Source organism: Rhinatrema bivittatum, chromosome 7, assembly GCF_901001135.1.
Source record: "Rhinatrema bivittatum chromosome 7, aRhiBiv1.1, whole genome shotgun sequence".
NCBI classification, from domain to species: Eukaryota; Metazoa; Chordata; class Amphibia; order Gymnophiona; family Rhinatrematidae; genus Rhinatrema; species Rhinatrema bivittatum.
The window spans coordinates 90,759,173-90,782,901 of NC_042621.1; the positions used below are offsets into that span (position 1 = coordinate 90,759,173).

The 23,729-nt window shown below is 43.3% G+C and overlaps 1 protein-coding gene across 1 annotated transcript in view; it reads right to left on the reverse strand.

The window, feature by feature from the left end:
- MBTPS1 (membrane bound transcription factor peptidase, site 1) overlaps positions 1 to 23,729 on the reverse strand; it is a 297,566-nt gene that overhangs the window by 71,505 nt on the left and 202,332 nt on the right. Inside the window, exons 14-16 of the mRNA XM_029608668.1 lie at positions 15,349 to 15,521; positions 14,664 to 14,779; positions 283 to 439 (exon numbers count right to left, since the gene is read on the reverse strand). Coding sequence (XP_029464528.1) covers positions 283 to 439; positions 14,664 to 14,779; positions 15,349 to 15,521 — 446 coding nt within the window. The remainder of the gene's footprint in view (positions 1 to 282; positions 440 to 14,663; positions 14,780 to 15,348; positions 15,522 to 23,729) is intronic.

The window sequence follows — 23,729 nt, forward strand, 5'->3', positions numbered from 1 at the left end:
TGTTGGAGACAGGATGCAGGAGTTTGATGGACCATTGTTCTGACTCAACATGGCAGGTCTTATGTTCATTGTGCACAAAGACAAAAAGGCAGAAGTTTTATATGAAGATATGCATCCAAAATTAACACATTTTTTCCTTGTTGTGTTAATTCTTGCTCTGGTAGAAATCCACAGGGTCTATTCCTCAAAGAAATTTGGTTATGTGAGCAAACCACAAATCAATCAACAAGACTATCTGACGAGGTATAAACATGCTTAATTTTCACCAGCATCCAAAGGTACCTGGTGTTCTCATCATAGAACTTGACTTTTCTCATAACTGAAGTGTTGTACCAGTCGCTGAACACAATCAGAGAAAGACCATTATCCACATCCCTTCTCAGTTTGGTGATTTCTTCTGGAAAGAATTCTTCTTCACTGTCAACCATCAGCAAGGTCCCTACATGCACAGAAAGGGAGAACAGACTGGTCTCATTTTAACATAGAGGGTGTATTAAAATATAGTGTTACACAGTTCATTAGATAAAACACTTATTTAAAATACTTCTATTCCACTTATCTATAAACTTGGGCAGGTGACAAAAAACATTTACATAAAATTACATTAAACAAGTAAACAATGCAATACAATGTTCAAGTGATCAGATTAAGTAAGTCTGACCTAAAGCTAGTAACAAGCAGGAACGGAGAGTAAAGCTGCACTCAGGAATCAGATAAACAATCAAAAGAGATGCAGTAGGGTACAAAGTCCTTGCACATGGGCATCAAGTGTTAATACAAAGCTTTATTTAGCACAGCAGCTCCACTGTTTTGTAACCAAAGTGATACCACACGCTCAGTGAAAACTTGCATTATTGAACATCGCTTCAGCATTAGCAATCACCGAGAGAACGCGCCATTGGTCGCTCACTGGTCCTCTCTGTCCCACACCCAACATGACCTTAAATTCTTTGTAACTGACATGTTACAGCCTCTATTTGGGGAGGTAATTTCTCTGAAATGCTTATTCGTAAGGAACAGTTTGTCTCCTAGTGGCCTGAATAATGAAATAGAATGGAGTGATTTTACTTGATTTCATTTCAGGAGTTTTTCATTGATCTACTGTAGTTGTAACACTGGGTTTTCATTGGTCAGGCTTCACTGTGTTGGTGTTTCCTGATTGGACACTTGTTTCGCGCCATTTGACAGCGTCTTTAAATGTTTGTATCTGTGTGCATGGATTGCACTCCCTGTACACCTATGTAACATCACTTGAGGTACATACCCTTAATAACGTCATATGTTCTCCCCCATCTTTTGATAATCCTTGGTTCTGAGTAATTGTGATTTGTTTTTTAGATTGGAAACTTTCTGTACAATTCTCCCGATGCAGCCTTTCGGTGAAACATGGGGTCCATGTCGGGGACCCATTTAAAGTATTACTTTGGTTGTAAAACAGCGGAGCTGCCATGCTAAATAAAGCTTTATATTAACACTTGATATCTATGTGCAAGGACTTTATACCCTACTGTCTCTTTTGATTGTTTATCTAAAGCTAATAACAACCATTAGTCTGCATAGCCTGCTCAAACAGGAGGCCTTTTAGTTTCATCCTTAATGTTTCTATACAGGCCTCAGCCCTCAAACCCTCTGGCAAGGAATTCCACCATTCTGGGCCCACAAAAGCAAAGACTCGCTCTCTAGTTTCACAGAGTCTAAGATGTCAAAATGAAGGAACTTCTAATAAATTCTACCCTTTCAAGCAAAGCTGTCGAATGGGAATGAAGTACTTTAAGACCAAGGTAATACAAGGGAGAAGGTCACTATGCAGTCTTAAAAGACCAACATTAAAACTTTATTGCTGGTGTTATATATGCTCCCAATGCAGAATACCTGCAATCAGTGGGGATGCCGCATTCTGGGTCACCTGGAGGGCTTGAAGAGTGGGGGCAGGAAGGCCTAAACACAATGTATTACAGTAATCCTGGCCTTTGTTACTAGTGTCCGGACTACCAAACAAGAGATCAAGCTGTAACAGCCACAAATTACTCAAAATTTTCATCTTAAAGAATGCACTCTGAACAGCTCTCTTAATGTGTGGATGTAGGGACAAATCATAACAAACATTAACTCCCAGATTCCTGGCAGACCGAACAATTGATACCAGAAACTGTTGTATATGACATGATGGGGAACATAGTCACTTGGAAAATGAGCCAGGCACAGGATTCTTGATTTTTTTCATATTCAGTGCTAGCTTATTTACCAAAAACCATCACCCTATAATATCTATGCTGTAGATGACACATTGTAAAGCCTTATTAATATTTAGACGAGAAAGGCAAAGAAAACTGTATATCATTAGCATACAGCCTGTAGTCTATATTAAGGTTTGCTAGCACCCAGCAAATAGGACACACATATATGTTGAAAAGCAAGGCTGAAAGCACAGAGGTTATCAAGAGAAATGATTACCAGCTACAGGGAGACATTGAACCAATAGGTAGGTAGGATCAGAACCAGGAAAATGCCCCGTCATGGATTCTTAGTTCCTCAAGTCAAAACAGTAAAATATCAAATGTGTTGCAAATAAAAAAAATGGATTAAGCAATTGGTTGATGCACAGGTATTTAAAATCATTAGTTATTAGAGAAAAAAAAAAAAGACTATTTTACTGCTGTGAATATAATACTGAGAATTTAGTAAAGGAATGGGATGATATCTTATCCAACACTTATCTCAGGTTGGCTCCTCAAAAGGAAGTGAATTGTGAGATGTCCCTGTAAACATGTAGCCTGGTTCTCTCAGGAATCAGTTATCCAGAAGGGAAGGTTAAGACAAATTGAGAGAAAATGGAGAAAAAACTCTGTCGCAGCTACAGAGGAGCTCTATTTAAGCTCTTTATGTGATTACAGAAGATATTTAGAAAAGAAATATCATTACATAGCTGATAGGATTGAAAAATCTATTAATCACCCATGGGAACTATTCTTCACTGTTGAAAACCTGATAGCTAAGTCTTTTGTCTTCATATTGATTCTTACCCTAGTTGTGAAACATTAGATATTTCCAGGATAAGGTTTCCTAGCTTCAAATTAAAATGAATAATCCCATGGGCGAGTCAATTGAAAATGTAGCTGAAGAACGAGGATCAAATGAGAAGTGGAATGTTTTTGATCATGTTTCTCTTCCAGTGATTAAACCTATGATTAGCAGTCTTAAGTCCATGTTTTCTCAGATGGATTCTTGTCCTTACAGTTATGTTAAATGTTTTAGTGATCTCACTTGAGGTAATACAGATGATAGTCAATAAGTATTTAGCTGAAAGTTGTGTACCAATGGCTTTGAAGGAGGCTGAGGTTATACCTGGTCTTAAGAATCTTAATTTGCCAATTGATCAACTATCGTCCTAGCTCTAATCTGCCCACTTTGGGAAAGACACTTGAAAATTGCGTGCTTCCACATTTGGAAGATTATATTTTGGATAACGATATATTAAATACGCAACAACATGGGTTTAGGACAGCCCACAGCAAGGAGATGATGCTGTTATCACTTCTGGATACCCTTTATACTAAACTGGATCACAGTGAGAATGGGATTTTGGTCCAGCTGGATTCCTCATCCACATTTGATACAGTTAATCATACAAAACTGATAGCCTGCTTCCAAAGCATTGGGTTAGGTCGAGTAGTGTTGCTTTGATTTAAATCTTTTTTTTTTTTTACAGGACCAACGGCAATGGGGCGGATTTTAAGAGCCCTGCTCGCGTAAATCCGCCCGGATTTACACGAGCAGGGCCCTGCGCGCCTATGTTCAATAGGCCTACCGGCGCACGCAGAGCCCTGGGACTCGCGTAAGTCCCGGGGTTTTCCGAGGGGGGCATGTCGGGGGTGGGGCCGAGCGGCGTGCCGTTTTCGGGGCGGGACGCGGCGTTTCGGGGGCGGGCCTGGGGGCGTGGTTTCGGCCCGGGGGCATGGCCACGCCATCCGGAACCGCCCCCCCGGAACCGCCCCCGGGTTGCGTCTAGGCGCGCCAGTGGCCCGCTGGCGCGCGGGGATTTACTTCTCCCTCTGGGAGGCGTAAATCCCCCAACAAAGGTAGGGGGGGGTTTAGACAGGGCCGGGGGGGTGGGTTAGGTAGAGGAAGGGAGGGGAAGGTGAGGGGAGGGCGTTAGCGAATTCCCTCCGAGGCCGCTCCGATTTCGGAGCGGCCTTGGAGGGAACGGCGGCAGGCTGCGCGGCTCGGCGCGCACAGGCTACACGAAATAGGCAGCCTTGCGCGCGCCGATCCAGGATTTTAGCGGCTACGCGCGTATCTACTAAAATCCCGCGTACTTTTGTTGGCGCCTGGAGCGCCAACAAAAGTACACGAACGCGCCGTTTTTGAAAATCTACCCCAATGCGCGCAATTAGGCAATAACTGGTTTAACATCAGATGGGGTGTTTCTCAAGGATCCGCACTGTTCACCGTTTTATCTAATATTTATTTCTGTCCATTGGATGAACTCCTTAGATTACTGGAATTTATTACATCTATGCAGATGATACCCAATTTTTTATTCTATGCACCGTTACTGGTGATCTTCCTGTTTCAGGTTTTGCACAATGCAGGAAAACAATGAGCTCTTAGCTTAATGATATTGCCTTGACTTTAAATATTGGTAAAATATCTTTGTTATGAATTGGGAGAAAGCCTCCTAAGAACAACCGTAGTGAACTGTGTATGATAATTTTCGTTTGCCAATAGCTTTTCAAGTCAGAAACTTCGGACTGTTATTAGATTCCAAGTTGTCACTGAAGCCCCATACAAAAAATGTTATTAAACTTAGGTTAATAAGACAGTTAAAACCTTTACTTTCTAAGGATTCTTTTATATTGGTGCTACAAGCACTTCTATTTGGATAATCAGATTATGGTAATTGCTTATATATAGTGTTATGATTCTGCTCGCGGTTAGGTCGTTAGCAGCCTCTCACCTCCAGTTGCCTGCTTCCCCGCCATCTTCAGTGCTTCGCAGCGCTCAGAGCCACTGTTCTTCAGCCTTGCAGCCAAGAGGCCGCCGCCGGTGTTTCCCCGTGGTCCAGAGACCGCCCTGGCCAACCTTCTGCATGGCGGGCTGTGCTGCCCTGCTCCTATGTGGCCTGGAGGCTGCCAACGCTGTCTACGCAGCTGGGAGCTGCCACCATCATCCCTCCTCGCAGCAGGAGCCGCCGACATTCTCCTTCTTTGGCGCTAGTGAAGCTACTGCCATTGTTCCTCCCGGCGGCCCAGAGGCCGCCGTGGTTTCTTCGAGCAGTTGGAGCCACTTCTCTTCTGCAGCAGGAGCCACCTCCGACGCGTTGGGCCTACTCCTGCTTCACAACATGGCTGCCATGCCTCTCTTCGGATCTAAAGGGCCAGTCCTCCTGGCTCCTCCTTCGTGATGTAATCTTGGGTGTTTCCTCTTCAGCCCTACAAAAGGGCTCAGCCTTCAGTTCCTCATTGCCTTTGCAAGGAGTCAATCATGGAGTTGGACTGCTCCTGGATCCTCCATTCCAGCTCTTCGGTCCAGGAGTCTCCGATGTCATCCTCCTCCGCTTCTTCAAGGCATTCTGTTCTTCGTGGGAATTCCCTTGTCTTCATTTGTAATTCCTGATCCTTTGTCTAAATTTTCATTCCATGTTTGGTCTCTCGCTGGATCCTATGTCCTTGTCTTCAGATGTCTTCGTCGTCTGATCTTCCTGATGTCCTCGCTTTCTGATGTCCTGTCTTTCCTGAAGTCCATTTTCCAGTTGTTCTGCTTCTTGGAGCCTCATCGATGCTCTTGGTTGAGTGACCTGGGAGTCCGAAGTCCAGATGTCTTGTTCTCCAGTTCACTAGACACCTCCTTGATGCTCTTGACTGAGTGTCCTGGGGTTTGAAGTCCAGATGTCCTGACGTTCCAGACGTCATCATGTACAGATGTCCTCGTCTTCAAAATTCCTTTGATGTCCTCGTCTTCATTTCTTTCGCTGGCAAGCGTTCAGAACCTTTTGGCTTCTTCATCAAAGAAGTCTTCAGACTCTTTGGCTCCCTCGTCAGGATAGCCTTCTTCTTGGATATTTTGGTTTCGGATCTTACCTCCTAGTGGGCCACCGTCCTCTGTCCAACTTTGGGATGACCTTCGAATGCGTCTTCCACGCTGGGTTTGAAGCTGTCGCTTCTTCAGTTTGGCCTGTACCAATCACGCCGGGTCCCCGAAGCTCAGTCCAGGATGGTTGCTGTTACGAGTCTTGGCCAGGTTCCTTCATACTGAGTTTTAACTCTTCTGTCTTTCCACTCTTCAAGTGTCTTCATCAGTATCCCTGATGTTCTTCTCTTCAGCCTTGCCTCAGCCTTATCATGTACCTTCGTCTGACCCAGTCTTCAAGTATTGTCTATGTCTTCAAGTATCATCTGATCATGTCTTCAAGAGTCCTCGTCTGATTGCCTTCAGTCTTCAAGTCTTGCTCCAGTTCCATCGTCTGTACTCAACCTCTGTCCGTCCTGACGCATTTTCCATTCCCATACGGCAGGTCCGAAAGGGCTATCGAGTGCCCGGAGGGCTACCCCAGAGACTGGCATTGCGTTGTTGGGTCTCTACTGATGTGTCAGTTTCGGCGGAGGTCTGAGTCCCTGGTCTTCAAGCCTGTCCGCCTGTGCATGGACACATCTCACCTGCCTCGGCGCTTCTAGGGAGCTCTCTGCAGTCGCTTCGTGGTCCAAGGGCACACAACTCTCCCCGGAATCGGGATCGCTGCCTAGCGCTCCCATAACATTTAGGGTTTCCTAAAAACTTAACGTGGTTTTTCAGCTACTACAAAATTATGTAACTAGATTGTTGATGGATGTTAGGTCAACTGTACACATTACTCCTATTTTGATAAGAATTACTCTGGTTCCCTATTGTTAGTCATTATTCATCAATAACTTTATGATGATTGCTCTTGTGCTTTGAAGAACAAACTACAAATCTATATTCCAACTTGATCTCTGTTCTCAGATGGTGTGCATTTTCTAGCTATCCCTGCTTTTTAAGATTTTAAGCTCCAATTTACAAAATCAAGTGCATTTTCTTATGAAGATCCAGTCATGTGGAACGCTCTTCTTACAGAATTACAAGGTAAAGCAGATACTACATTTTTTAGAAAAACTTTAAGGTCCTGTTTTTGAAGAAGGAATTTAGCAAGTAACTGATTTAATTTTATCTTGTTATTTGCACATATTAGCACATTTATAATGTTTTGTTGTTTTTGTTATAGATAATGTATTTTATGTATTTTTAAAGAAAATTTGTTCTTACCTGATAATTTTTGTTCCTTTAGTACCACGGATCAGTCCAAACCATGGGTTATGCCTCCCTTCCAGCAGGTGGAGATAGAGAAAAACTTGAAAGGCACCCTCACTTAACCTGGTGTGCCCCCTGCATCCCTTCAGTATATCGAATATCAAAGTAGAATAGGACTAGCAATGAATCAAGCAAGAACAGAACTGTAAACATGAACGTATAAACATGTAAACTGTAGCTTTCTTTCTTAGTATGCTGCAAAAATATAACTGGAACATGCGCGCGCGCGGACTGTATAGATCTCCCAGTTACCCACTTCTAGTCTTTGGACGGGCGTTTGGACTGATCTGTGGTACTACAGGAACGAAAATTATCAGGTAAGAACCAATTTTCTTTTCCCTGTACGTACCCGGATCAATCCTAACCATGGAATGTACCAAAGCTGCCCTAAACCGGGTGGGACCTCGCAAGTCCCGCGCGCAATAAGCCACTGCCAAAATCTCTGGGCACCTGAATGTCCAAGCGGAAGTGGCGAGCAAAGGTATGGAGCGTCTTCCAAGTAGCAGCTCTGCAAATCTCCTGAGGTGATACCAACTGGCATTCGGTCCACGAAGCTGCTTGTGAGCGAATAGAATGGGCCCTCAGGAACAGGTTTCCCTTTACAAATGTATGCAGACTATATGGCTTCTCTCAACCATCGTGCAATCTTAGTCTTAGACACCTTGTGACCCTTCCTGGGAATGCTCCATAGGACAAACAAATGATCTGAGAGTCAAAGAATTAGTGACTTCCAAGTAACGCAACAAGGAGCACAGAACATCGAGCCGACAGAGCTCTCGTGCATGTTGCACGTCATTAGACAAATCAGGAAAAGCCGGAAGCTCAACTGATTGGCTTAAATGGAAAGATGAGACCACTTTGGGTAAAAAGGACGGAACCGTACGAAGAGAAACTCCCGAGACAGAGATCCTCAAGAAGGGTTTCCTACAGGAGAGAACCTGCAACTCAGAAACTCGGCAAGCTGAGCAGATAGCCACCAAAAACATTGTTTTCAAGGTGAGGTCTTTCAACATTACCGTTTTAAGGGGTTCAAATGGCAGATCACACAATACGCGAAGAACCAAATTAAGACTCCACGACGGACATACCGGATGGACCGGGGGCTTCAAATGCCTTACTCCTCTGAGGAAACGCACCACATCTTGATGTGACGCCACCGAGCTACCAACCAGAGAGCCTAGGGCCGCCACCTGTACCCGGAGGGAATTGAAGGACAAGCCTTTGGCTAAACCATTTTGAAAAAGTTTAACATCTGAGCAATCGTAGCGTGTCTGGGAAAAATCTCTCTCTCATGACACCACGTCTGAAAAACTCTCCATACCCTAATGTAAGAGAGGAAGGTAGACATTTTCCTGGCTTGGAGCAATGTAGTGATAACCTCCTCAGAATATCCTTTCTTCCTCAATCTCTTCTTTTCAAAAGCCAAGCCGCTAGACAGAAGCGAGCTGCCTGGTCGAAATATATAGGCCCTTGATAGAGAAGATGTGGAAGATGCCCGAGCTGTAGAAGGCCTTCCACGGCCAGATTGACGAGATCCGCAAACCACTGACGTCGGGGCCACTCGGGAGCCACTAGGATTACCCGCTCTTGGTGGACCTCTATCCTGCAAAGCACCTTGCCCACCATAGGCCAAGGAAGGAACACATACAGGAGAACTGAGGTTGGCCAGAGAACTACTAGCGCATTGACTCCTTCTGCGCTGTGATCTCTCTTGTGAGGAGATTTGGCATTGTCCCGCTTTGCCATCAGGTCCATATGGGGAGTTCCCCATCTGCGAGAAATGAGATCCATTGCTTCGTCCGAGAGTTCCCAGTCTCCTGGATCTATGTGCCTCCAACTGAGGAAGTCCGCTTGTATGTTGTCCTTCCCGATGTGGGAGGCTGCTAGCATCACAAGATTTTGCTCCGCCCAAGTCATGAGAAGCTCCGCCTCGTCGGCTACGGCTTGACTTCTGGTGCCTCCCTGATGGTTGATATAGACCACCGGCGTCGCATTGTCGAAGAGGATCCGAACTGCCTGGTGGCGGAAGAGTGGAAGAAAGTGTTGCAAGGCCAAGCGAACCGCTCTGGTCTCCAGGCGATTGATCGACCATCCGGACTCCTCCAGGGGACCAGCTGCCCTGTACAGAACGATACTGGCAGACAGCTCCCCAGCCGGAGAGGCTGGCGTCCGTAGTCACCACTGTCCAGCTCGGAACCTCCAGATCCACTCCTTGAGACAGGTTGTGCGGGCAAAGTCACCACCCAAGGCTGGACTTGGCGTGATCGGTGAGTGGTAGAGGGAACTGAAAATTCTCCGACTTGGGATCCCACCAGGAAAGTAATGCTCTCATATGAGCAAATGCCCAAGGAACCACCTCCAGAGTGGATGCCATCGAACCGAGCACCTGAAGTTAGGCCCAGGCCTTGGGCAAGGGTAAAACCAACAAGTGCTGAACTTGTTCCATCAGTCCGTCGGAAGAAAAACTTTCCCAATTGCAGTGTCAAACCTGGCTCCCAGAAATTCCAATGACTGGGAGGGTACAAGGCTGCTCTTGGCCTGATTGATGACCCAGCCGAGGGACTCCAAGAGAGTGGTCACCTTGTGAATTGCTTCCACACAGCAATCCCTGGACTTTGCCCTGATAAGCCAATCATCCAGGTATGGATGAATGAGCAGGCCTTGTCTCTGGAGGGATGCCATCACAACCACCATGACCTTGGTGAATGTATGGGGTGCGGTCACAAGATCGAAGAGCAAACGCAGAATTGGTAATGCATTCCCAGGATCATAAAACAAAGAAACATTTGATGATCTTCGCGGATGGGAATGTGCAAGTATGCCTCCATCAGATCCAGAGGGGCCAGGAATTCCCCCTTGCATACCGCCGCGATGACGGATCGCAGAGACTCCATGCGAAAGTATGGCACCTTGAGAGACTTGTTTACCTTCTTGAGGTCCAAAATTGGCCGGAAGGACCCCTCCTTCTTTGGAACCACACAGTAAATGGAGTAATTTCCTTTCCTCTAGTGTTCTGGGGAGACCGGTTTTACCGCTCCCAGAGCCAGCAGACGTTCGAGAGTCTGACGAACAATCTGTCATTTGACTTGTGGACCGCAAGGAGATATTAGGTAGAAGTCTCTTAGAGGCTGAGCAAATTCCAAAGCGTAGCCTCATTCTATTATGCTTAGCACCCACTGATCGGAAGTAATTCTGGCCCACGCCTCGTAAAATTGGGACAGGCGACCCCCCACCCGAGGGATCGAGGGATGGGCCGGCCCCATCTCACTGTGTACTCTTGGAGGCGGGAGAGAAGGAAGCACCACCCTCTCAGAAAGCTTTATGCCCCCGAAAGGACAAAGACCAGGTTTGGTTCCTGGTACTGGTTGTCGCTGACCGGCTGCTTGCTGCCTGTTCTGCCAAAACCTCCGCTGCCCCCGAAAGTGAGAGCAGGATGATGGAAACTCTCTAGAGGGTTTCGGTCTGTCCTCTGGCAATTTGTGAACCTTGATCTCCCCCAGGAACTTTATCAACTGTTCCAAATCATCCCTGAATAAAAAGCCACCTTTAAACGGCATAGCACCAAGCTGTGCATTGGAAGAAACATCCGCTGACCAGTTTCGGTGCCACAAAAGCCTCCTTGCCGACACCGCCGCCAACAGAGTACAAGAGGAAGTGCGGAGCAGGTCATACAGCGCATCCGCCCCATATGCCACCGCAGCTTCCAAATGTTTGCCTGTTCTGACTCACCCAGAGGGAGATAATCTCTAGACGTCAGTAATTGCTGTACCTAGCGCAGGCTCGCACGCAGCATATAACTGCTACACACCGCCGCCAGGATACCCAAGGCCGACACCTCAAAAATGCGTTTGAGCAGCACTTCCAGCTTGCGGTCCTGCAGGTCCTTGGAGAGCCGCCAAGCCTGCAACCGGGATCGTGGTTCGCTTGACAACCGCCGAAACCGAAGTGTCTACCTTAGGAGACCGCAGTAGCTCCAAAAAGTCACCCACTAAGGGATAAAGCTTATCCATGGCTCGTCCAACCCTCAGAACAGCATCTGGAGCGTCCCACTCCCTGGTCATCAGCTGCTGCAGCATGGTATGGACCGGAAAAACCCGAGTCGGCGTTCATAATCCCGCCAGGACTGGATCCACAGAGTCCTGCGGCAGAGCAAGCGGGGGGAGTTCCACCCCGAGCTCAGTAGGAACTTCAGGAATGAGAGGCTCTAATTCCTCTCTCTGAAACAGACGGACCACCTTAGGGTCATCTCCATTCAAGGGAGCGTTTTCCCTGATCCTCAAAATACCAGCCCTAAAAAGCCGCGCGGTGGATTCACCACATGCCACACACAAAGATGGCCGTGGCATCGTGGGGGTGGGGGGGGGGGGGGAGGCCTGAAAAATGCGGCAAAATTTGTCAAAAAATGTGGTGATTCTGATGGGGAGGGGTCCTGGATTGCAGCTGACCAAAAAAGAACATTTTTCAAAAATTTCAATTTTTTTTTTTAAGTCAAAATCAGCACTGGGTAAGAGAGGGCCTGGACCACCAGTAATCACTTCCCCAGCTTCTTACCTGACTGGAGCCCCACAGGGTTACCAACCCCAGCTCTTTTAATCTGCTACCAGAGAGGATGACCCCGCAGGATCTAAGAACCTCCTGGGAGGATAGGAAACACTTCCCTCTGCAGAAGAACTGTCTTTTTTTTTTTTAAACTTGCTTGATTCAGAACTTATAGCTAGTTTCTTTTAGAGAAATTTAAGGGATAGCCTACACCCCAGAAACAGGGCAAGACTGCAGGGTTTGCACAACCTCCATCTGCTGGAGACAGAGAAATACTGAAGGGATGTAGGAGGCACACCAGGTTAAGTGTGGGTGCCTTTCAAGTTTTTCTCTGTCTCCACCTGCTGGAAGGGAGGCATAACCCATGGTTTGGACTGATCTGGGTACGTACAGGGAATATTGTTTTCATTCTGAATGATATTTTGGAAGTAGCAGAATATTAAAAGGTTTAAATAAAGGCTGAAAAAATGCCCAGAAAGACTAGAAGAAATCTCTGAAAAGAACCAAAGCCCCTCTGAAATATGTCAAGGCTAGAGGTTTCTGTGCTGAAATCAACACGAAAACTGAATTAAAAATGATCAAGCATTACATTGCTCAAGACCTCATTGGTAGAAACTATCAAAGAACAAAATTGCTAAACATATAGATAGGCATAGTTTAATGGGACAAAGCCAAAATGGATTTAGCCAAGGAAAGTCTTACCTTACCAATCTGCTATAGTTTTTTTGAGAGCGTAAATAAACATATGGATTAAGTAAGGTGAGCCAATTGATATAGTATATTTGGATTTCCAGAAAGCATTTGACAAAGTCTCTCATGAAGGCAACACTACAAATATTAAACCAGGCCCTAAACATCAATACATCTCCAATTAGGAAAACAGAACAAGCCAAGCTGCTATAGATCCCCATACAGAAATAATTGTAAACTAATAAATGTTTCAAAACAGCTGATGAACTGAATAACATCTAACAATTAAAAACAAAAACTCTTAAAAATGATTTAAAATTCTCCATACACCAATAAAATATTTCAAAACAGCAGACACATCACATAATACCCAGTAATTAAAATGGCAGCCAATCAAGAAAAATGAACTTAAAAAGCCACCTTTACTTAGCCTCTCCAGCAATTCTCCTACTTTTCCTTGCAGGCCAGTAGCATACAACAGAAGCAGCAGTAGCTGCTGAAGCTGTCTTCACAGTCTTCTTCCTTAGCGACCACAACCAGTCTCTCTCTCACAAACCCACACACACACACAAAATGTCACATCCTCAGGACCAGTTTATATCTCTCACACACCAATCATATTCCCAATCAGTCTCTCTCTCACACATACACACACACCCACACCAGTCACCTCCCCAATCAGTCTCTCTCACACATACACGTCACATCTCTGACCAGTCTCTCTCAAACACACAATGCTCTCTCTCTCTTACTTACACACAAGCTCTCAATCACATTCATGCTTTCTCTCATTTACAGGCTCTCAATCACACACAGGCTCTTTCTCCCTCTCACTTAATACACTGGCTGGCTGCCTGTCTCTCACTCCCACTCCCTCCACTGGAACACAAATGGTAGCTGCAGCAGCCTCCCCCAACCTCCATGGCCCAAGAAAGAAGAATCCTATTGACTGTGGGGACTAACGTTGCTGTCTCCCTTGCTGATCGCCGGCTGCTGCTTGGGGCTGATGCTGCCGCTACTTTTCAGTGCAGCATGGCCTTTTCTTCCTGTGCGCCCTGCTACACATCACTTCCTCTTCTGGGCTGCGGGGGCAGGAAGAAGAAAAGGCCTTGGTGCAGTTGGCGGCTTCAATGAACCCTGCTGCCGTTCCCATCCAGCCGGGTTTGAACATTCTGATAGCCTGGGCAGCAACAGCAGTAGTAGAAGAATGTCTGCCTCTCGATCGATGGAGGAAGGGGAGAGAAGAACAATGAGAGACCGGGTAGTATGCGACACACCTGCTGGTGCTTGGCGACACAGTGGTTTGTCCCGACACACTGGCTGAGAATCACTGCTCTAGAAGGCATATATATTAATAGTGGTGGATGTTGGTAACAGAACAAAAACATTCAAATCTTTTAATACACAAGAGCCAAGATAAGAGTGTATTATGCGCCACGCACTGTTCCACATCCTCTAATTTCCACATGTGAGAATCAAAGCTCTCTTTAAGTTCCTCCATGGCTATAACTTGTTGAGCACTGCCAATACACTCCAGGAAATTTGTTGCAATATCTCATCAGATAATACTGCCACCAGTTTGCCTCCATCCCTATTCGTGGCCATTTTGGACTCCACCAAACGTGCCTTTTCTTGGGTTACCCTTGGGGTTTTTGAGGATTCTGTGTGCTGAATTCACCACTTAACAGCATAATCTCCTGTGCTTTGTCTTTTTATCTGCACTTCCTCGATTGTAAATTCTCAGCTTTCAGGAAAGCTGATTTAGGTGAAGTGCTGTGAAAGCCTTATCCCCCTGTGTCTGGTCACCCCTGCAGCATCACTGGAAGTCTATTAATAAATCGCCCAAACCTTTATTACAAATTAACAAAAGGGTAAAGCTTGTAAAGGCAGGCTTGTTGGATGAAATGTTGGATATTGTATTGTGTTTTTAATTAATTTTGTTTTATTTGCGCATTGCTTTGGGAAATTTTTATCTGGAAAGCAGTTAATAAAAGCTGTTAAATAAACCACAAGGTCATTTTGCAAAGTAAAAAGTTTGAATGGCAATGCAAGACAGATTTTGGAATGTTGAGAAACATTCTGCAGCAGACAATGAGCTGTCCACATACCATACTGACTGGCATCAAAACACGTGAGAGGTGAGCCAAGGACCTCTATGAAGTACCCCATGCTTCTCAAATGCTGGTACATGTCACGGAAGTTTGTATGAATGTGGTCACCATTCCTAATGAAAAGAAAGGTAAAACATTATTTCACTGAGATTATTTCTGTTGCTTCTCTATATTGTAATGACATACCATGGTTTTGTGTGTCATATCACTGGTAGATTCTGTTGTAAAGCTTCACAAATTTTCTTTATATTAACTAACATGCATGCATTGTCAAAAAAAAAATAAAAATGAAGAGTCGTATAATTCTTAAACAATTACCTATAGGTTGAGTCAAAACACAAATGTCAACTGGTTCATGCAATAAGGTTCCATGATGATCGCCATGTTCACTGAACTAGAGCAAACTGGAGGTCTTGACTGTTAAAGACTGCAATACAAATCCTACTTTGTGACAGTAGCAGTTTCTGTCACCAAGTAATGGACCCAACTTCTGCAGTCAGCTATCCTGAGCTAAAGTCTCAGGGCATCCAATAGAAGGTGAAGACAATGATCTCAGCAGAACCTGTGACCAAAAGTCCTATTGCTATAAAAATGCAAAAACTGTATAGAAACTGTCTATATTTGAAAGCAATACTGATTAGGTTAAAATATGAAAAATGCTGTAAACAGAAAAACAACAAACCAGTCCAAGGGGTCATTCTTCATGCGCAGGTTATCCCTAGGAAAGTAGCCGGGTGGGTAACGTAGGTTGTGATACTGATCCCAGAGAACTCTTTTGCTGCGAGGTGGGGTAGGAATGATTTTCACTTTAACTGGGAACTTCATGGTTGAAATTTGCTCTGCACCATTTTTAGACTGTAAGATATAAAAAGTTAATTTTTGTAGTATCTTTCATAATGAAGTAATACGGTAGTCATTTTCTGTTAATTCAGTAATTGTGAATGGAACAAAACTGACAACACTGGAAACGGAAATCCTCCATATTTCCACAGAACAGGTAAAGATGGCGATGAGCATGCTTTGAGACAAATGCTTTTCAGAAAAGTTGATCTATAAATGTAAAATGAAATGAAATTTAAGCCCAGTTATGTTTTCCTGTCAATATGCATATCCCAGTTCTCACACCACGATAGGACATTGAAATCCAGAATCTCCAGCATTGATTTCTCAGAAATGTTAACCATTCCATGCATAGGATCTCAGAGGCAGGCGGGGCTTTAGAATCTCAATGCATGCATGGAAAAATGTTGCAGTTCAGAGGGTTTTAGATTTATTAGGAACTAGGGAACATTCTGGGGAAAGTGGAGCTCATTCTGACAGGATGGGTCCATCTGGAACCTGGCTGCTAGCACTAACATTTTAAAAGCAGATAGAGAACCTTTCAAACTAGGAAGGGAACTGATAGTTGCTAAGAAGTATATGGTTCAGAGGGGGGCATCTGTAAAAGATACTGGCAAACCAGGAAAGTTAGAATATCCCAATATAGAGACTGTGGTAATAACCGAATGAGCCCACATGGAGCTAAATAAAGAGCCCACAGAAATGAATGACTGTATTATCTTAAGAAGCAGGTTGGGAATACAAATAAAAATAGAAACAGAAATAAACATGCTATAAAATGTCAATGCGAATTTCAGAAATCTGAGAAATAAGATTGAAAAGTTAGACAATGTCACTTAATGAAGCTATAATAGGCATCTCAGATACCAGGTGGAAGGAGGATAACCAATGAGAAACTCGTACCCAGGTTCACTTAAAGGACAGTTTACCGTATTCACAAATGCTTAGAATCAGAAGAAATTGCACTGATATTAGTGAATTCAAGAGACATTCAAAAGAAAAATGTAATGATTTACTGCAACGTGGTTATCCATATAAATTACTCAAAAATTGCTATAAGAGAGCTCGTTTTGCTAACAGAGAAGCACTTCTAACTAGCAGAAGACCATTGGATGTGAATAAAGACAACATTAATTTTGTTACACGCTACTCCACGTTGTCTCCCAATTTGGTGAAAATCATGCAGTCACATTTTGACATCATAAAATTACATGATTGTTTCAAGAACTGCAGAATTCGGACTTCATATACTAGGTCCAAAAATATTAAAGAGATGCTGGTCCATCACTTTTACCGGAATTCACAAATGTCTCCATTGTAACTCTGGTGGGTACCGCTGTGGACAATGCTCTTTTTGTGAAATTATGTTCCAAGGGTCTTTTTTTAGAATTCCTAAAGACCAAAGTGATTACCTTTTGAAAGAGTACACCAACTGTACATCGGATTTTGTGGTATACGTTCTTATCTGTCCATGTGAAACGTTATACGTGGGCAAAACCACCAGAGCATTAAGAACACGATTGACCGAGCATAAAAGTTGTCTGAAGAATAAGAAGATCGATGCCCCATTGGCATCCCATTGCTTGGAATTCAATCATAAATTCAAAGATTTAAAATGTTGTGCATTAGAACGAGTACATGTCAATATTAGAGGTGGTGACAGAGAGAGGCGATTGTTACAACAGGAGTTGCAATGGATCCATAGATTGCAGTTTTACACCTCATGGTTTAAATTCAGACATGGAATGGTTTCCACTTTTTTGAATTAGTTCTCAAGATTTTCATCAATATAATGCTCAATTTTTTCTATTCCTTTACGAAGTATTTTTTCTCATTAAGAATTTCATGGCTTGCAGTGAGATTTCAGAAAAGGAATAATTCCCTGTTTGGTTACCTTTTGATATGATTGGCTAATAGAGTCTATAAAAGAAATGTGCATGCACCAGCATTCTTTCAAAGAAATCGCCATTAGGTGGAGGAGCAGATAATTAAAGACACTACCTCGAGAGAATTCCGGCTGAGACTCGCCGAAAGCAATTACCTGAACATTGGAAGGGGTGAGGAGATTCCCGGCCCCCAGAGTATTGCCTGACATCCATTTGTGCTGACGTCATCAAAGGGGGACTGGCGTTCCCTTAAAAGCCAGCCCCCTTCGGCGCTTGCCACCGCCGGTGCATTGCCAAAGGGGCGCGCGGCTTTGTTTTGAAATCTCAGTGTGGGAAAGAGCATGATGCCCGAGCCACTATGCTACAAAAGTGAGTAATTACTTAATGAACTTGATTCCTAACGCTCCTAACCCGCCCAGGATAGGATTTGACTATTAGAAGACAACCGAGAGAAACTTGGTATTAAATATTTAATTCAACATTAGTTATACCTCATACAAAAAGGAAGGTGAAGATAAGAGAGGTAATAACATCCTCTCCTCTATCCAAACTGGTCCAAATGCAGATACCAACATTTTTCTCACCGGCTCCTAGTAAGCAACCGGTGGAAGGGGCCATTGAAGATAAAGGCATAGAGCGGATGGCCTGATCTTCCGGCTGAAACATCACTTAGCCCCGGAGCCCTGTGTACCTCTCCCCCGCCACAAATATCTTCAGCTGATACTATACAATTATCTACTCCTACAAAAGTGGGCAATGGAGAGGACCTGGCTAAAATGGGGAAATGGGAATCAGGAACTGAGATGAAATTACTACCTGTTAAACCAAACGAGATTACACTGGAGTCTTTGTGGTCAGCTATCACATCTCTTGAAACTGCAATAATAAAATTGATGAAGCAAACAACTGATTCAAATCTTCAATCAAAAAATATAGAATCTTCTATTGAAAGGATAGACAAAGAAAAAGAAATGATGGAGAAAAGAATAAGTGCATTAGAAACCTGCCACCAAAGATTTACAAAAACTGAAATACTTCATAACAAAAGATTGGAAATGATTGAAAACTCACAAAAATATCTAAACTTAAGAGTATTGAACTTTCCTAAACTCAAATTGGTGTCGCCTTTAGATATGGTTAAGGAATATTTAATTCACATACTGAATTGGCCTCAACAATCTATGCCTACTATATCTAAAATATATTATGTTGTTACTAGGGGTAATACAGCAGAAGAGAATAAAGAGGAAGAATCATCATTAGATCTATCCGAAGTAACAGAAGCTACTGTAGAAACAAAGATTGATATTAGAACAACATTGCATGTTTCTTTTGTATTTGCAACTGATAGAGATGCTGTGTTTAGACTATTTATGAGGAAAAGAACAGAAAATTTCCACGGAGGGAAGGTTTGGGTTTATCCCGATCTTTCCAGAATGACACAGTTGAGGAGGAAAACATTTTTGGAGTTAAGATCAGAAGTGGAAAATAAAGGTGGAAAAATGACTGTAAACTATCCATGTAAATGCGAAAGAAATAGTCAGAAATACGTTTTTTTTTAAGTCACACAATTACGAAAATTTCTTGACTCTCACCCCATGAAAATTAGCAATAGGTGCGAGGCAAATATGGAAATAATCTAGGGGGAGTCTTCTATTTCAATTGTATAGGGGGGATTCCCTTGTTTTTCCTTTACACCACTAAATTTTCCTTTCCTTATCCTGGAGCATATTAATTGAATTTTAATTCCTTAAAAAGTTACAGATGATAGCTTAGATACTGTTTAAGTACAGTTATTGCTAAATTACTTAATATAAATGAGAATCTGTACTTTGTATTTCTTTTTCTCGCAAATATTGTAAAACTGCATAAATAAAAAATTTAAAAAAAAGAAATCGCCATTAGCGGTGGAACCGCAGTAAAGGAAGCTTGAATGCAAATGATTGAACCTACAAACATGGTAATATTAGGAGGTATGAAAGATTTAAAAAAAAAACAAACAGACATTTGTGCATTACATCGAAAGTTGATGTCATTGCTTTGTGTTTTGTAGTTATTGCCTTGAAACAGCTTAACAGTGAAACGCTAGCTAACGTCGGCACATGGTATGAGTGGTTGTGGGGAGGGACCACCGTTACCCAAAGTTTCCGTACAACGGTTCAACATACTGAAGTTCCATGAATTGAAAATGGGTGCTTAGCCTTGTGTAAATCATCAAGAAAAAATTTACACAAACGCTTCATAAGATAAGTTATGGTCTTTTAACTTTTATTGAGCTATCCATGACAGTGTGGTTTCAAATAGAAAGAACTGCATGATTTTCAGATGTGGAAATTAAAAAAAAATAAATTCCATTTTGATATCACAATAAGGATTTAAGCAGTGATTTTAATAACCATTTGAAATAAAGAAAAAAAGAAAAAATTAAATACATTATATGAATAAAGACACATGGGGAGGTTTTTCAAAGACCAATGATTGGCTCACCTGTAAATGTGCATAAGTTTTGGATAAGACTTGCACTTGGGTTCTGAGGTCTTTTTTCCTCCATGACGGGGTCATTGTACAATTTTTAATTATGACGACATAAATTGTTTGGTGTAAAGTATTTTGTCTTTGGAAGAACTTCTCCATCTTCTAGGGAATCAGGATCAACCTAGGAGCTGAGGCGAGCCCTGGCGCTTAAGCATAGGACTGGAAGAGGGAGGTGCATCCAGCTGAGGGTCTGACCGGACAGAAATGGGGAAAGTGGAGGACTGTGCCTAAAGAAAGGCTTCTAAGCCTTGAAAATAATTCCACCCAAGAAAAAGAAGCGGGGTCCAGACCAAGCTGAGAAGGAACTGGAACTGGTCCCACAGAACTGCCCTTGCCAGCGGAGGAGTCAGTCAAGGGAGAACCAAGATCTGGCATCCCTCCAGTCATGGCCGTGACCAACTCATCATCAGAATGGGAAGAGCCAGGCGTAGCAAAATCTGAGGAAGACAACCATCCCTGAGTGTCTGAGCAGGCTGAGAAGCACTAATATGACAGGCAACACAAATAGGAAGACCTTAAGGCTTCTTGCTCACTGGCACCATCACTGTGGTAAACATGCGTCAGAACAGCTTGTGCTCAAAAATGAAATGTGCCCAAAAAATAAGCACCTAGAAGAAAGCACAGCAAGACGCAAGCACAACCTGTGCACCAAGTTAACTGTATAAAGAAGTTTGTGCACGTAAAAAGCGCACCCAAAAACCGAGTGCACAGCACGTACACAGAGCCAACACTGCGCACACCGACAGCCTATAGAGAGCAGCAGAACATGCACAAGAGCGTGTGCAAACAGCCGCCACGTGGCGTGCAAGGAAAAAGCCTAAGTGCGAGGCCTAGCCCACCAGGGGCCGCTCAACCCACCAGGCTACCCAGTTCCCCAACCCCAATGGGAGCGGGAAGAATGTCGGCACGGCACGCCAAGAATGGAAACCAGAAGTCTTGAAACCCCTCCAACTGTCACTGATTCAGGTAAAACTTTCTCCTTTTTTTTTTTTTTTTTAAACCTTACCTTAGCTCAGCGTTTACTGGCAGAGTACAGAGACTGTCTCTGGCTGTAGGGGGAGAGGGCATCGGCCATCACCGCTGCGCTCAGCCTCCTGAACCCGCTGCAGCTAAGTCCACACTGGGAAATCCAGCTACCGGCCCAAGGCACACCTCTGAGGGACCACGGAAATCGCCTCAGGAATTCTCAACTGGGGGACGGACCTTTAGTTATCACCGCAGGAGAGTGGGACTTTCTTTTCCTGAATTTAGAATTTCAAATTTCTCCTTTCAAAAGGCTCAAAGCAATCCCCATAGGGAGATGCACATCCACCATCTGCTGGAGATGGAGAATACTGGCAGGCTGGGGTCACTGCAGGGTTATATGTACTATGACATCAGCTTGCTCAGTCTCCATCTGCTGGCAGGGGAGTATAAACCCACTGGTCCTGAGTCCATCTGTCTACAAGCTAGGAAAATGAGGTTTCACCAGGGATTTATAGAGGGGCAATATTTTTATTTTTTTACTGACCATTCCACGTCCTATGCACCCAAGCATCCGTCTTATGCCACTTTATCTACTTGTTTGGCCACCCTGAGCATCAGATATGAGGACTGTACCCTTGAATTTTTGCAGGCCAAATTCATGACACTGAATTTTTTTAGCATTAAATCTTAGTTGCCAGAACCTAGACTATTCCTCAAGCTTCACCAGATCCCTCCTCATATTTTGCTCACCTTCCTGGGTGTGTCTAACCTATTGCAACTTTTGGTACCATCCACAAAAAAAAACAAATCTTTCCCAATAATCCTTCCAAAATATCACTTACGAAAATACTGAAAAACAAAAAAACAGTCCAAGGACAAATCCCTGAGACATACCAATAGAAATATATTTTCCTCAGAGTAAATTCCTTTACTACTACCCTTTGTTACTTCCCCCCTCAACCAGTTTCTAAATGACTCAATCACTTTAGGGTCCATACCAATGGTACTCAATTTATTTGTCGCCTATATGGAACTGTTTCAAAATACTTACTGAAATCTAAATCCATACCCATCTAGTGCTCTCCCCTGATTCAACATCTGGTCTCCCAGTCAAAGAAATTGATAAGATCTGTGTGACAAGACCTACCTCTGGTCAAACCAAGCTGCCTCAGATCTTGTAATCTGTTTGATTCTAGAAACGTCACTAGCCTCTGTTTTAGCAGCAATTCCATTAATTTACTCACCACTGAAATCAGAGGAACTGCTCTGTAGTTCCCAGGCTTATCCTTACTTCCACTTTTGTGCAGAACCATTATATCTCCAATATCAGAAATCAATGGTACCACAAGTATATTTTAAACACCTCAAATATTTGTGCAAACCAAATATATGTAGGCCCCTTACTTCGAGGGTCTGTATAGTGCAACAGACTCTACTATTGTACAGGGTCACCTTGCTTTAATTTAAATTTTACCAATTGTCCGTTTTTGTTGAAAATTTTTGTATTATAAAATCAATCATCAATTGTCACACATTCTCCGCAAGTACAGGAAAAGGGGACACGAATACTCATCTACTCCATTCCTGGTAGTTCACCCGACACAGCTGTGTTTCGGACGTAATCGTCCTGCTTCAGGGGGTGTCCTTCAATGTTTCCTTTTGAGAGCGTTGTCAGGAAGCCTTCTCTAATTCATTAGTGTTGCTTCTTCTTTTTATTTCCACGGCAGCCCCATTTGGCTCTCAAAAGGAAACATTGAAGGACACCCCCTGAAGCAGGACGATTACGTCCAAAACACAGCTGTGTCGGGTGAACTACCAGGAATGGAGTAGATGAGTATTCGTGTCCCCTTTTCCTGTACTTGCGGAGAATGTGTGACAATTGATGATTGATTTTATAATACAAAAATTTTCAACAAAAACGGACAATTGGTAAAATTTAAATTAAAGCAAGGTGACCCTGTATAATAGTAGAGTCTGTTGCACTATACAGACCCTCGAAGTAAGGGGCCTACATATATTTGGTTTGCACAAAATTTTTGAGGTGTTTAAAATATACTTGTGGTACCATTGATTTCTGATATTGTTGTTAGACAGTTCGGTACACTGGAATACAGTGGTTTTTGGGCGATTAGGTTGTGATTGATATCGAACCATTATATCTGCCATCTCCAGTCTTGATAAACCAATCCCTACTTTAAAGCAGCAATGAAAAGGTCAGCCAGCAAAGCTGCTAGAACTTTTAAGTTTTCCTATATACTCTGATGTATCCCACCCAGCCCCATCATTTTATCTACTTTTAGTTTGGCTACCTTTTCTGTAAATCATTTAAATTGACTTAATTTCCAATCCTACTCCTGGCTCTTCCTCAGTGAACACTTAACAGAAACATTTGTTAAGCAATTCCACTTTTTCCTCCTCAGCTACTACATATTCCTCTCTTTCCCCCCCAAGTCTAACTTTTGTGCTTCTTATCACTTACATATCATGTGCTATTTTGTGCCTTTAAGGGGGAGGGGGTTCTTTTATTTATGAACAAAAGGGTAAGAATACATTGTGGCAGAAAAAAAAAAGAAAAAAGTCCCATTATGTTTTATTATCAGAGTGTCTCTAGGAGGTGGGCTCTTTTTAGAATTCATCTGTCTGGAGACTAGCATTTTGCAGCAGAACTTAGCCATTGTCTGGTCTTCCTGTGTGAGGCAATTACAAGGTGAATGGTTTTTATTTTCCCTGCAAATCTCAACACTTTAGTTCCCTCCCCGCCCCCTATCCCTCTACCCATCTCTGAGATTACTTTTCTTATATAGTCTTCCTTGGACTCCTACTTAATTATCTTCAA